Consider the following 15,821-nt stretch of genomic DNA (forward strand, 5'->3'; position numbering starts at 1 on the left):
GTTTCTATCATCAATTTCTTTTTCACACAAGCAACTCGAGTTGTGAACGCTGACCATCTTTCTCGAGCACATGCGGCGGAAAAGTAGCAAAAGGGTTAAGAATATTTCGGAGGATGAGAAACATCATCATATCGCGGTGGATGGGTGAAATTTAATAGTCGAGGTTGCTGGATAAACTTACTTCGATAATTTATCGTTCAAAACGTATATAATAATAATAATAATTGCGAATAATTGCAGCGGCTCGACTACTGTAATTTTTTTTTAATAAGCAACGATGCTTGATGTAAGATTAATCGAAATTTTTACTTTTTCAATCGACTCTGTTGGCTGATATTTGAAATTACTCGATTATACGGTGAAAAGTGATATCGAGTCGTGATTTATGTTATTTCCTTTCCATTCCCAAATTTGCGGCCAACAAATGGATGCATAACAAAACGTGTGCGTGTGTTTAATAATTGAACGTTTTGCTCATAACGATGAAACAAGGGCGGTTAACCTTCATTAGAAGGCTGAATCAATGTCTCCCCTTTTATTAATCTTTTACGGAGAGATTGAAATAGACTTAGGTTTATTTCTCTTTCGTAGCTGACACGATTTCTCTGACGCATCCTCCCCGCAACAGCCTCGCCTCGAACAGGATTGTTTCTTCATTTTTCGACCTCGGGAGGAGGAAGGAATGTTTGACGCGAGGGGCAACGCAAGGGGATAAAAATAATTCACGGTCCTGTCAGTCGGGGTACGGTTTTAAACCGCGGGGATATAATTAGATTCGTAAGAAGAAGAGATGTTGTCGTAACAGTGAGAAGAAAACTGGGAGAGAGATAAGTAGAGATGATCGTAAACAATTTTTGTAAAATTAAATCGAATAAGGAAGGCGAAATGATTGTATTCGAATCTTGATATCATTCATTGTTCCGTGAATTGAATTCAGTTTTTCCTCTTTCGTAACGTTTTCTTCTATTCATTTAGAGAAGAGAAATGTCCTCCCGTCACACAATGCAAATTACAATTTACGTTTCAACAAGCCCATTTCTCTCTCTTTTTTTTTTTTCCAAAGAGGTAAAAACCAAGAATCAGAAACAGAAATATTCATAGCAAATTATAAAGAATTAAAAGAAACATGGGTTTGAATGGGGGGAGGGAGGGAAGTCCGGATTGATGAAAAGCCGAGGATGAATGTATCACGGTATGGCTACGGTGCTATCTTCGCGAAGAAAGAATCTACAACTAGATTGAAAAGAGCGCGGCCACGTTGAATTCTTTTCTGCTCCTAGGAGCGCAGAATTTTCCCCAGAATTGTTATTATTTTGAAAAAATTCATTTCGAGGTCGGCGAACGAACGAGGAAACGAAGGTTTGAATTCTTTTCTGTTTGTTTGTTTGTTTCGTCATCCGGTTTGAAAAGAAAAAAAGGAAAAACATTTGTCGGGAAATTAAGAAAGGAAACTGGTTGGGAAAGCACGAGAACGCGTCATCTAGAATTAAAAGAGTCTCTTCTTTCTTTTAATCATATCCAGCTTCGGCATTATCCCCAATTACGCGAAATTTCAAACGGGTTTTCCCTCGCCACGGTTTTTCTCGTTTTCTTATTTTCCACGCAATTACTTAAGATCTCGTATTCGTATTCAAGTACGAAGCGCCGCTTCTCCTCTATTGCCCCCTCTTTCCAACAAAGATCTCATTATTCTCCATCGCGCCAGTTTCTTCCCCCGTTAAATGATCCTTTATAACAACGATTCTTAAACTGTAAACTCCCCCCGCAGGGAGGGTCCGCCGAAAGTTGATCCATAAATAAGTTTTAAATTCGATCTATTCTTTTCGATTGATCCTACGTTTGTTTGTACGAAACTTTCGTGTATGTAAAGTAATTAACAACCAGAACTGTATTCTTTTTTCTTACAATTATTGAGAAAATATTTTTGATCGAAATTAACATAACGTAATTGCAGTTTAACTACTTTAAACATTTATAGCCGTTCTATCCGTGTCTTTACAAATTACAATCGCTGTATATAAATTTGAGAAAGCCTGATCCTCAGCCCCGTTCGTTATAAAACGGAAGAAAAAAATACTGTACTCGCGTTGGGTGTGCGATTTTTGCGCGGTTCAGCTGTTGAGTTGTGCGGGGAGCGCGGCAAGTCGATAACAGCGTAATCTCGGCCCGACTTGGAGCAATAACCACGGTACCAAATGGCGGGATCGCGCACCTGCAGAGATGGCAGTTACTTTTCATAGGCAATTCTTGCTAGACACGGCAACTCTAGTCGCGTGCGAAACTTGAATAAAGGAACCACCTGTTCCCCACCTTCCAGTTTACCGCCGTTTCTCCCTTCCTTCCGACATTGGCACAATGTCCACGGAGGAGAAGGAGGAGGAGGAGGAGGAGGGAGGGAATAATATTTGCCCGCGAGATGTAAATCAAAATGGTCGATCGAACGATCGATTTGAAGTTTGAATTTACGCCATCTGGAGGAGGAGGAGATTAGAGAGGAAATGTATACGTTTGTCGTCGTTCCATCGTCGTTTATTAACGCCTAATGTGCCGAGATTTTTATTTTTTCGAGACGTGAGCAGTATTCGTATCGCAATTTAGTTATGATGAATCGCGCGAATATCAATTCACTCTTATTGACTCTTGCACTCGTGTCTTTTGATATTTATCATAATTTAAAATATTGATATAAACGATGATCGATGTGTGAAAGTTCAAATTATTTGCAATTTGCGACAAATGTGTTTGATCGATTCGCATCCATCAATTTAATCATCGATGTTTTATTCTTTTTTTTGAATTAATTTTTACTTCTACTTGTCTGAGGATGTTACAATTCTAAAAAAAAAAAAAAAAAGAAGAAGAAGAAAAAGAAGAGGAGGGAAAAGTTAAACTGTGACGCAAGAATGACAATACGTTCGCTATCGCATCGACGATCGAAGTTTCCAATCTGTACTTCCGTATTCGACCGCATGAGCCGAACTTCCTTTATCGCCGAACGTATTCCACCTTCAATAGAATCGAGGGTTGGTGAAAAAAGTCCACCAATACCACGTAACGGATAAGTTACACGTTCGTGGAGAGGATACGATACAAGGTGTCGGTGTGCGCCAGCAACTATACCGATAAAATGTAACTCTGATACGCATGCGGGGCCGATAGCGAGGGCCGATAAAGACAAGGTTAATCTCGACTGTTTCCTCGACAATGAATACACAGTTCTCTTACATTCCGTGTAAAATACGCCCAAATAATTGAATATGTATTCTCTGGACGTGATCGTTTAAAAAAAAAATTTATTTCGTCGATATAAATGTACGAACGTATTTATATTTCACGCGCTTGATTCTTTCTTAAGCAAAAGATAGGAGATAGAAGAAAGAATTCTGTTGAAAAAGTTGAAATTAGGTTGAAATTTTAACGTCTAAAAATTATTATTATATAAAGGGAAGAAAGAAAAAAGGAATTATTTTATTTCTAATAATTGATCCGTTAACACGAGTTATTTTTAACAACGTTGCTAAAAACTGCGTAAAATCGTGCAACAATTTTTATTTCGATCGCGTTATATTTTTGCAATTAAAGTAACGTTAAACGTTATCACATTTATTTCCATCAACTCAAATACAAACGTTACTGCTAAAAGGTACAAAATATACAATTACATAATTCGGAAGATAAAGGAAGCTAAAAGCGATCGAACGAGGGACTACTACCGGTCGACTGCTTATACGCGATATAAATTGCCCGTTTAAAAAAGACACCGGTATCTTAATTAACCGATCCACGGTTATTCCACAATGTTAGCCGAAGAAAAATGAACGTCCGGGATCAAACGTTTCGATAAGGGCCAGCGTTGCATGTTCGACGATAAAGCGGGCAAACGTTTCGGGGCTTAAAGCGAGTGCACACTGGAATATTATCTTCAAGAGAAACGAGCATCGAAAAGATCATCGATTTCTCGCTCCCCCCAAAATTAATCCGCTGCATAAACGATAAGAGCAACGTAATTTGTACACTTTACATGTTATTATTACACGTATATTACGATACGAGATATACAAGTTGTATCAGTGTCTAAAATAAATACTCGAGTTAATTTTTCAACGAGGAGAACAATTTAAAAATTAACCAAACCCGTTACGAATTTATTCAACAATTCCTATCAAATTCCTTCGAAATCAAAATCGATATATAAATTGGAAAAATACCGAGCGAATTCTTCTTAATCGTCGATTTCCCTTCGAAAGGAAATCGACCCTGATCCGGAAACACTCGTTTCTTTTAAATTCAATTTAAAAAAAAAAAAAAAAAAACGAGGAGCAAAAATCGAAGGCACAGGTAGCTGTTCCCTGACAGCAACGATATCGGGCAGCGGGATACACGCGTAGCGTCGAATAGCGTGGCCACCGTTGGCTCGGAATGAGGTTGACCTTGGCATTCTCGTACAGATAATAGTGGTACGTACCTAGTTGGTGGCCACTGCCTCCCCTCTTTTCGATGTCGTACCCTCATTTCGCCCTCTTGCCGCCTTACCCCTACCAGCTGCCGCCTATACGAGAAACCGTATAAATTCTGGTTAAGACCTTGCCTCTCCATTCGTCACGATCGTGACGAGTTTTCCTTTGCACGCAACACGTACGCGTTTGTCCAAAGAGACGAAGGGAGAGAGAGAGAGAGAGAGACGTTTCTCGAGAAATGATGACCAACAGAGCCGAGTCTTCGATTCTCTTATATTCCGTCTGGAATATCGGATCCCCGCTCGGAAAACGCGAGGAATTGAGATACGAAGTCGTTGAACGCGATGCTCGAAGCGTGGAGAGGGAAGGCGGTCTGAATTTTCGAGCGATAACGCTCCCAAGCAAGAACGTTTCACGGTTGTAGAAATCGGCGCTTACTGAAATATCGAATTACGAATTCTTTCTCAATTTGCAATAATATCGAATTGACTTAATAGTAAAGGATAGAAGAGATTAAATAATAATAATTGTATCTGTTAATCACGAAGGGAAGGATTCGATTTCGAAAAAAGTCAAAGCGGAACGAAAGTGGAATTAAAAAGGGGGAGAGCAAATAATAATAATAATAATAATAATAATAATAATAATCGAGCAATAATGGGTGTAACGATTTTATCCAGTCTGTTCACGTCAGCTTTAAAAATAATTAGACGTTGAACAGCAACGTCTCAACGGGCTTAATCACGAGGCTCGGGGGCGGTTAAACAAGCGGCGATACCGTTCAAACAGTCTCGCTAAACAGAGATCGAAGGGAGAGGGAGGGAGGGGGAGGTTGAAGGCGCAGGTTGATAAGGTAAGCCGGCTGTTGAGAAGACCGTTAGGAGGAGCAGAACAGAGCAGGGCACCGCGACGATTTGCAGGAAGACGCGAGTCGCGTGGAGGCGTGCGACTATGCAAGGTATGCAGCCTCGAGTCTTTTTTCCGCCTTTTTATTACTCCCGCCTCTCTCCGCTCCGCCGTCCACAGAGGACGAACACGCAGCGGCAAAAAGTAACATCCTTATCCTTGGTCGCGATCCCAACCTCTGACACGGAGCTTCCAGTTTTGACACCGAGGGACAGATTGGAAAATTTATTTAGGAAAATTATGAAGAATTGAATTATACAAACTTTAACGGCTTCCATTCTTATTTTTCATCCTTGTCCAAAGGCTGTGATATCACTTAAATATACAGAGAATTCGTTTCATGCTTGTTTCCAATTAAATTCTTGTAAAAATCGGGCATATTTTTTATAAAATTCATTACGAGAAATTGACATAAACTTTAACGATTTCCATTATTCTTCTTATTTTTATTTGTTTATATTTGATCAAAGGCATATTGCATTTGATATTATCAAAATATATAGAACAACCATCTTACGTTTTTTTTGCAATTACTGCTTCTTGCCATAGTCGAATGGCACAATTACTCTTCATTTGTCCACTTTTTCCTCAACCTGTAATATAATTAAACTCTTGTAAAAATGCCGCGTATACTTGTCTCGCATGACACAGTAAACGTTACAACAAATATTTACAAGATCGTTTCTTACCTGTTCATTAAGAACAGTTCGCGGAATCGAATGGTAAGACGATAATTTTCCACTCTTTCGTAATAAAATTGACGGTGAAGACGGGAAATCGTTGACGATTTTCCCTCCTCGAAACTCTTCTCCCCGTTGAATCTCGACGCGTGATCCGCATAAACGATCGCGAATGAGCATCATCCTCGAGCCCCCTTCACGAAAAGGGTATTTGGGTGATTTATTCCGGCGTTGGAAACGCGCCTTAAGGTTTTCGTGAAATTCACGCCGAGCACCACGACGACCGAGTGGAATCTCTTGTACATTAAATTAGCCGGGGTTGACGATTAACTCGAGATCATTTACGAGACCTGGCTACCGCCATCTTTACTACCTCTCCGTCCACCCTGTTTCTCCCCTTTCCCTCCTCCTGGTAACTGCGGTAATTGAATTTGAGAGCGGCTCGCCGTATTCCTGACTCCGGCTTCCTATATATACCGGAAATAAAAAGAAAAAAAAAAAAAAGAAAATTTGATAGCCTTGCCTCGTTCTCTCTCGAAAAAGAGGGAATCCTGGAGATCTTGGAGATCTGTGATTACGCGACATTTTCCCCTCTCGTATATAATAATATTGTTTAACAAAATGTCGAAATTTGCTCGTTTGCTGCTTGTACGCAATTTTTGTATTCGTTGCGTATCCATTTTTATATAGATTTTTTAGATGGATGGAAATGAATGCGAAACGGTCATCAGCAGGATTTAAAGAGGGAAATATAACACGATGAGATATTCCGAGAACATATGCAATTTCTGAACACATTTCTTTATTTTTGTACATTGTCGATTACGGAATGAATGGTTTTTAAAATTTCACTTTAATCCATAATTTTTATTCGAGAATGAATCAAAATTATTCTCAACGTTTTCTTCGTGTCGAATCAATATATCATTTATAAATAATCGTTTAATAAACGAAACGTTTACAAGTTGTTTAACGACTTCTCAAAAGGAGAAACATCATTATCTCGAGAATAAGCGACGATATTATAGCTGGTCCGCGCGCATGTAAAATATAGATAGGTTTAGAAAGTTGTATCGCGGAAAAATACCCTCGTTCACCGCCATAACGGTTGAAGTGGCCATTGAAGAGTGGGCGCATCGATAAAAGAAGCTCCCACATCTACCGTATGTTTAATACATTCAATTTCTCGACTCATGACTGCATTCATAACGTCAATTATGAAATAACGCTAAACACAATATCAGCTGCTTTCAATATAATGCCGGTGAATTCCATATGGATTTAACGGTACTCGTGCAATCTTGCCACGATCTTGCGACAATTCACCTGTCGATTCATTCCAGACAAATTCCAGAATTCCAAGAGGAAGAAATTTCAGATAAAAAATATCCATCGATTCTCGATCAATTTTATTCAGGATTTCAATATCTCTCTGATAACTTCAATCCTTAGTTATTCACATTAAGAATAAAAATAGCAAAGAGAAGGAAGAAATCATACACAAAAATATCAAATAGATCTTTCGAGAAACTTAAAATCGATACTCTCAAAATCCAGAATTTTATTTAAATTTCTCGATAAAATTCTAATTTCACCTTTCATCCTTAGAGACTACTTTCCTTCGATCGCAAAAAAGCGAAAATAGAAAGAAGAAATAGACAAAATATCGATAAATCATTCGAGAAACTTGATAAAATCGATACTCTCAAAATCCAGAATTTTACTTAAATTCCTTTCCAAGAAGCTTCGAATTCTCAAATCTCGATTTCCAAATTCTTATCCCAATTTCCCTCCCATCCTTGGAGATTACTTTCCTTCGATCGCAAAAAAGCGAAAATAAAAAGAACAAATCGTAGACAAAAATATCGATAGATCATTGGAGAAACTTGGTAAAATCGATAGATTTCAAAATTCTTATTCTAATTTCCCCTCTCATCCTTAGAAACGACTTCGATCGGGAAAAAAGCAAAAATAGCAAAGAAGCGAAAATAGAAAGAAGAAATCATAGAAAATATCAATAGATCATTCGAGAATCTCGATAAAATTCTTATTTCCCCTCATCCTTAGAGACGACTTTCCTTCGATCGCAAAGAAGCGAAATATAGAATAAAAAGAACAAATCGTAGACAAAAATATCGATATCGATCATTCGAGAAACTTGGTAAAATCGACAGATTTCAAAACCCTTATCCCAAATCCTTAGAGACGACTCGATCGGAAAAAAGGGGAAACGAACGGAGCTCGTGATCCTTCCTCCCCCCTCGGATCGGCGATCGACGATGCTCGATCGATGACGTCGCGCGGATGTCGCGCAAGAGGGAATATGAAGAGTGAGCAAGGTCCGTGGTTGGGACACGAGTGGAGCAGGATGGTGGCGGCATGGCAGGAGGTCAAAGAACGCGAATCGCAAACTCATGCGATCGGCGCGTTGCGCGCGGCCTCTCTCGAGCGGGTCCCTCGGTTGGTGGAAGCTCGGCCAACGAAAGGGGACGGGAGGGGGCGCGTTGGACGGAGAGAGAGGGAGATAGGTGGTATTCGCCAGCTGCCGTTGAACGTGTTCAATGCCGCAGTTGAAGCAAGAAAGCGGTCGGTGGAGAAGAGGTCGGTCGGTCGGTCGCTCTCGGTTTTCTCTCTCTCCTTGGTGGGGATGGAGCCGTGTGGGCCGGCTGTGCTGCTGCTACTCCTGCTTCGTGTTCCTCTTTCGACTTCAGTTCTCTCTCTATATACGTAGCGGGAGGTATTGCCATTGCTGGGCCGGCTAGCATGCTCTAGGCGGCTCGGGAGAGAGGAGAGGGCACCACCTTGGATCGGCCTCTGTCAGGTAGGACCGAAACTGTGTGACGTCCAGCCGGGGGAGGGGGTGAAAATCCACCACCGGCATCTCGACTGCCAGCCCTACCGGTTGACAGTAGAGAGAAGGCACCCACTCCGCACGCCTCGTCCAATCCGCAATCTAAAAATCGTTTTCTTTAGTCGAAAAACTGTTGTACGCGCTCCCTCGATAGATACTCCTCTCTCTCTCTCTCTCTCTCTCTCTATATATATATATATACATATATCTCTCTTTCTTTCTCTCCCCTTTCCTCTCTTTCTAATTGTGTTTTAACCCGTTAATTTATCGACCTATTCATCCGTATAATTTCTTTGGAAAACGGTGTCTGAAAGTGGTAAATCGTTGTGTAATAAGTATATATATATATATATATGTATCTATATATATATGTATTTATATATATATATATATATATACACGTACCTGTAGAGCGTTGTTGCGGTAGCGAAGCCGGAATGTCGCCACGTTAAGATCGTCTTTCTGCTCGTAAATCCGAGTGCGTTCGTATCAGGAGGCACGGTATAACGGAGCCGTATCCGGCAGTGGTTGTCCAGTGCAAAGAGAGAAGAAAACGTGTGAAACTAGTATTATTGTACGAAGAGGGAGAGAGAGAGAGAGAGAGGTTCCGAGGCGAGAATTTCGGAGGATGAAACAGAGGAGGAACGGAGGATCAGGACGGTGCACGATCGAATTTGGGTGGGAAAAATAGCGAGTTCTTCTCGAGCTGGCAAAGTTGGAAGATCGTGAAGGGAAGAGGAGGAAAAAGAGGCGGGGAAAAAGGGAGGCTTAACGCGCTAGTAGTAGACGGTTGACAGTCGACGAGGACGAAGCGAAAGGCAGCTTCGAACTTGTTAACCGGTTTCCGCGGATCGGCATGCAGAACGACACTCCGCGAAGACTGCGTACGCCACGAAGTGGAGCCCTCGATGTTCCGTGCGTGTCCCACGCGTAAAGCGATCGGACCGGTCTGCCGGATCAGAGACGGATGATCACCTGCCAACGATAGTATACCTTACAGCGGTATACAAGCTGGTACTCGATAATTTTCGAACACCCCGAGAACCATGTGAGATACCTGTGTGTGAAACAACGATTTTACTGTCACGGTGAATGGTGTTTTATTTCGAGAGCGTTCGAGAAAACCATGTTCGAGGATTTTTGAAATAGAGGGGGAGAGGAGGGGGGAAAGAAGAGAAGGATGGACGGGAAGGATTGTTGTTTCAACGATTGGAAAAAGGAAGGGAAGGAGGGAGCGAGGGAGTGAGGAGACATCGACGCGGGGGAAGGAAACTAGCGCATCGACGATCATCGAAACGTGCTTTCCTCGTGGTTTCGTGAGGTATTTTTAATACTCTGTGAGTGTGATTCGAGGAAGATTGTTTCTGTTGGTTGGTTAGAGGTGGTGAAGTGGAGAGGAGATACGGAGTTGGAGTCTGTTCGAAGTTATTTGAAATGCACGAAAGAATTCTTCATTTCCACGGTATATATATATATATATTTATATATATGTATATACTTGTTACACGTTGCATTGTTGATCGACGAAGTGAATTCCAGATAAGAAGAGTGCGGTTGCCTGTAAGTTGGCCGATAAGTGAATGAAGGTTTTTCACCGGGTGAAGTGTTGAATTGCATCGCTTGTACAACCGGTATGCCGGTAGTATGCGAATTAGAAAGTGTGCTAGGTGGTGCCATGGACAAGTGGGTGCCCCGCTCGAGTTAACCATTTACCTTTGAAATGAAAATATTCGAAAGAATCCGAGATCGGTGTCCCTCCTCCCCCTTGCTTCCTGTCCTCGTCGTGCTTTGAAAAAGGACGACGACAAATGAACAAAAAGAACACGATTATTTTTAATCTAATCGTAAACTCGTCGAAGAGAATGATAATACGAGAAATACGAATAATACGCCTTTCGAAGGATAAAGTGCACGGTGACGGAAGGATGTACGCGTGATTAGCTGGCTAAGTTTGAGTTTCGGGATGTTCAACGGCATGTTCAGTGAACGGAATACGAACGTATTATACGCATATACGTAGTTCGAGTGATAGATTTCGTATTTGGTAGAGCGATTAACCGGAAAAATTGGCAAAATTTGGCGGCGAAAGCCGCAAACCGTGCGCTTCGAACCGAGTTGGAGGACGAAGAAGAAGTGCAACGGTCGCCGTGGCATGAGGAGGTTCACACGCAGGCGCAAAACCCTGGCCGCATTCTCTGCGATTATGGGACGCCTTGGTAAAGGCTCGCAGAGCAGCACGACGAGGCCCATCTTCAGGGTACAGTATCGCAAACTCGTGGACGAGTACAACTCGCAGCAACAGGAACAGCTCAAGTTCATGCCAGCGTTACCCGATTACATGTCGTACTGCTGTTGCCGATGTGGTCACACTCAAAAACTCAAAGTAAGTTTTTTTTTTTTTTTTTTTTTTTTTCTCTCTCTTAACCCATGTACCCTCTACCATGCATGATCACGAAGGTAAGTTCTTCGTGAAGGTAGAAAAATAAAATAGATTTTCCCGATATCGATTATTATTTTCTTTTTCTTTTTTTTCTTTTATGAAAATTCTTCGTCGATGCAGACATCGAATTTTTAATATCACGTCATATCAAACACGATACTCTCAAGTATCGTTGATCTTCTCTCCTGAACCTTGATTCACGAGAAACAAATTTTCAGGATCGGTTTTCTAAACCGTTCGATAAGATCGATAATAATTTCGACGAAAAGTCATCGCGACATTGTCGACGTTTTCTGAAAAAAAAAAAAAAAAAAAAGAAGAAATCACTGTCGAAATCGCTCTGTAATACAAGGAAACGAAAAATCGATCTATATTTCTATTCGTTACAATTCGATCGCAATTAAATGGACGATAAGGTGAATGGAATAACATCATCCGCGTGACACTCGATCCCACCTGGACACTCGATATCGTATCGTTTCCAACTATGTATATATAGTATATATATATATTGTTCGGAAAGAGCAGGCAGGGAGCTGCACACGCAAGCCGACTTTCACGCGAGTAAACGACGAGCGGCCGTTGCGTCATTAAAATGATCCCGGCACAACCGATCGTATCGCGCCGCATATCTTTTATCTTCCATTCTTTTCGAAACGGTCGCTCCGCGCCGCAAATCATCGAGAAACATCTTACCGTATTAACCGATCGCGATTAGGTTGCAGTACCGCAACATGACCCGAAACATGCTGGTGCATCTGGCGGGTAGGAATTCGAGAAACCGAGCAGCCCATTGTTTCGCGAAAAAGGGGTAGGCGAGCGAGGTAAGGGGCCCCAAGTAAGTAGAGAAAAATATTATGCCCTTTTTCGTTATTGTCTCGTTGCCGGTAAAGACACTAGTAACTCGTAAAGTTAACGTTTTATTCAATGTAAAACACGGGTATGAGATATAAGTAAAGGGAGGAAGGAGAGGGGTTGGTAAGAAGTACACAACGGAGGGAGATAAAGAGGAGAGCGAAAAAGTAAAATTCCTTTCTTTTTCAATTCGTTCGACGAATGAATACGAGTTTTTGAGAAAAAATGAACGAGACGAGGAGAGATTATTTTTTGTCCGCGGTAATTTATCGGTAATAATAGATGAGTGAATTCGTACGTTTTGCATTACTTTTTTTTTTTAGAATGCGCGAAAGAAACGCAACAACTCTCGAGTCAACAACTTGCCACATCTCCGATGCCGCTCTTTTTCTTCTTTTTTTTTTTTTTTTTACCTGTCCAACTGGTTGACGTGTTAAATAGATCCACTATCCCGGTAAGTCCGAAACGAACTGGTTAAGCCAAACATGGTGTAGGTAGGAAAAGGTTGGGAGAAAAATCTAAGAAACCGTCGGATCGGCTCGAAGACGTACGAGTCCAACAAAGTCCCGTGGAAAAAGTTGGAATTCTAAGATCCCAAGGAAGCCGAACGAATAAATATCTAAACTGAAGTAGGAATTTGTTACCGGGAAAAAGGATCGTGTGGCATACCGGGAAACTTACTATCTGCTTAGAAAATACTTCTTAAAAAAAAAAAAAAGAAAAAACGGGATGCATTAAACGCACTTCGAAGTGAAAACAACGATGGTCGATAATTTCTATCTGCTCTAAAAAAACATAAACTTCTCCTCGATCTTTCTCGAACCTCCCTTTCGAATAACTCACGATCATCGTCCTCCCTGACAGAGATAAGAGATGGAGAGTAAAATTCTCGAGAGTTTCATTTTTCGCAAATTCCTATTTATTTGCGTATACAATTTAATCCAGATTACATCTACTCTGCCTGTGATAAGATAAGATCCTCGTAAACCTTTCCCTTTTTGCAAAATACGTGTGCAATTGTTCGATCAAAAGGTGAATATCAACGTTGAAACGTTTCTTTGATCGATTTCAGGCTGACCGATTGAGAACCACTGTGTCCACACCACTGTTTCTCGATAAAATTATCGAGTAAATTTAATCTCGCTCGACAAACGTATTACCTAATGACCGGCGATAAATCCTCGGGAGAAAAATTCTCTCGAACCGATTTCCAAGAAAATCTAATCGCGGTTGGCCACCGCGTTCCGCTCTCTCGCGATGATGTAACCGCGATTTCGATTCCGGAAGTCGAATTGCCGAGAATCCCAGAGAGAGAGACTTCTAATTTTTCTTCCAATTCTCCCTTCGATTATCGCGCCACGTCTGTTGTTGATCGCGTTATCACGACACGTTATCGAGATCGTCCCTCTATCGATTTACAGATTTATCTTCTAACGAGAGAAAAGTCGAGAGAAGTCGAAATTGTGGAAGTGGATCGTTGAATTCGCCTATCTAAGGAGAGTCACCACCGATCGTTCGAATGTGCATGCAGAAGCCTTCGAACGGTCTAACCTTAGCGATATTACCGTCGAAGAGGAGAGAGAGAGAGAGAGAGAGAGAGAGAGAGAGAGAGAGAGAGAGAGAGAGAGAGAGAGAGAGAGAGAGAGAGAGAGAGAAAGAGAAAGTGGCGTGGAGGGAAGAAGGAAGAGAGAGAAAGAGAGAGAGAGGGTATAAGCCGTGGGATCGGACGGGCACATTCCTCAGGACCGTACTTATAGCTGCTCGTGGCATCGGATACCTCGTGCTCACTGCTCGCTCTTGTCTCTTTACCGGCACGGTGTCTGTATAATACTGATATTTCAGTCCCACTCGTTGCGTCTTTATACTCGTATGAATTATTCGAGAGAGAGAGAAAATCGAAGAAAGAGGAAAATCGGACTATATAATTTACTACGATATCACGTTCGTTATATTTCTTTCTTTTTTTTTTAGAGAAAGAATCTTGTTTCTCTCTATGAATTTTATAAATTCGTAGAATGATTCGTTTCATCGTTTCATTGGTTCTTGCTAATTAATCAAGTATAATATAATGCTAATACTGATATTTCAGTCCCACTCGTTGCGTCTTTATACTCGTAGGCCACGTATGAATTATTCGAAGAAACAGGGAAATAGGACTACATAATTTCATTGACGATATCGCGTTCGTTATATCTCTTTCTTCCTTTTTTAGAAAGAACCTCGTTTCTCTCTATGAATTTTATAAATTCGTAGAATGATTCGTTTCATCCATTTGGTTCTTGCTAGTCAATCAATATAATGTAATGCTAATCAGTATAACATAACGCTAATACTGATATTTCAATCCCACTTGCGTCTTTATACGCGTAAGCCGTGTATGAACTATTCGAGGGAGAAAAAAAATCGAGGAAAGGAGGGATGTATTTTATGATTCTTTTTATGATTCGTTTCATCCAAATTAATCGAGTTTGAAACATATATCGTTTATTTTATATATAATTTTTGAAAAAAGCGTAAAAAGAAAATTAGTCAAAACGATGCCCCTTGTGACATAATATTATTATTATTAATTAAAATCGGCGAAGAACGAGTTAATCAACCCTACTGTAGAAAACAAAATTGAATAAATTTCGGAAATTATTCGGAAGGAGGAAGAAATGAGAAACGTTGACAGAACGTTCCCGCGCGCATATAAGAAAATAAAAGAGGAAACGAATAAATAAATAGCAGTGGTTGAAGCACTTATCACCACTTTCCACGTAAATCGTCTTCAATCCTTTTTTAGCTCCGCCTTTTAAAATCGTGCTCACAGCCCAGACACATTTATCGTGATGCATTCGCTCCACTTCCTCCACGTGACACGTCGTGTGCATCGTTCCCACACTGTAGCCGACTAGCACAATTTAGATAAACCGCCGTTGGTGGAGAGATTAAAAGGTTAGCCGGGAAAATAGTGTACGTTAATTGCCGCCACTTGAACCACCGACCTTACGCAGAAGCGACAAACAGGCCGGGGGGGAGGGATGTAACTCGAGGATCTTCCCCCAAAAAGAAGGGGGACTACCCCTCTGTAAAAAAAATTTGGTGCCCACACGTTGCTGCCCGCGCTGAAAGAAAACGAAAGAAAAGCCCCTCCTCGAATAATTTTAAAAAGATCGAGAAGAAGGAATTTAGACGTCGAAGAGAAATTCTTTATTTGTTATTCAGCACTTACGTATACGTAATAGGTAAAACGCAGAAAGAAATTCGGGATTTAATCACGTTTCATTAATAACGTTGGGTATCCACGTCAATCGTGGCGAAACGCGAATAACACGATCGCGCTCATTACAAAATAATTTAGCGCAATTACACGAGGGGAGAGGATTCTTTCGATTCGAATCTCATCTCGCACCGATCCTGCAATTACGTAACAACGATGATTCGATGAAATGTTAGTAGGTCTCCGCGTAAAGTTGTGCGCTTTCAGACGCTTCACCCTGAGATTAATCGAGAGCGATAGTAACGAAACATTGGCACAGTTTTATTCCTATCCACGTGAGAACGTATGGATAATCGATCGGCCGGTACAAAGAACGATCGATGCCCTCAATTTTCTCATTGCCCAACGATCGTGAGCGCATTGCAGAATA

At 41.1% G+C, this 15,821-nt stretch overlaps 1 protein-coding gene and 2 long non-coding RNA genes across 9 annotated transcripts in view; 1 reads left to right on the forward strand and 2 right to left on the reverse strand.

Annotated features, from left to right (window-relative positions):
* Positions 1-15,821, forward strand: part of LOC100868372 (EGFR adapter protein) — a 197,305-nt gene that overhangs the window by 157,586 nt on the left and 23,898 nt on the right. The window contains exon 1 of one of the 7 annotated variants that reach the window (XM_086904056.1): positions 9,948-11,277. The exons of the other annotated variants lie outside the window; for them this stretch is intronic. Coding sequence (XP_086760182.1) covers positions 11,047-11,277 — 231 coding nt within the window. The 5' untranslated portion in view covers positions 9,948-11,046. Of the gene's footprint in view, positions 1-9,947; positions 11,278-15,821 lie in introns of those variants that run through there. 7 annotated transcript variants of the gene reach the window in all.
* LOC147658253 (uncharacterized) lies at positions 5,781-6,222 on the reverse strand. The gene is made up of 2 exons (XR_015290913.1): positions 6,053-6,222; positions 5,781-5,956 (listed from the first exon to the last, which is right to left on the reverse strand). It is a non-coding gene; the product is annotated as an uncharacterized LOC147658253 (long non-coding RNA).
* LOC147658254 (uncharacterized) lies at positions 6,829-14,012 on the reverse strand. The gene is made up of 3 exons (XR_015290911.1): positions 13,967-14,012; positions 9,300-9,951; positions 6,829-8,996 (listed from the first exon to the last, which is right to left on the reverse strand). It is a non-coding gene; the product is annotated as an uncharacterized LOC147658254 (long non-coding RNA).

The sequence above is a fragment of the Apis florea genome, unplaced genomic scaffold (genome assembly GCF_048593485.1).
Source record: "Apis florea isolate Af1SG1 unplaced genomic scaffold, ASM4859348v1 contig_2293_pilon, whole genome shotgun sequence".
NCBI classification, from domain to species: Eukaryota; Metazoa; Arthropoda; class Insecta; order Hymenoptera; family Apidae; genus Apis; species Apis florea.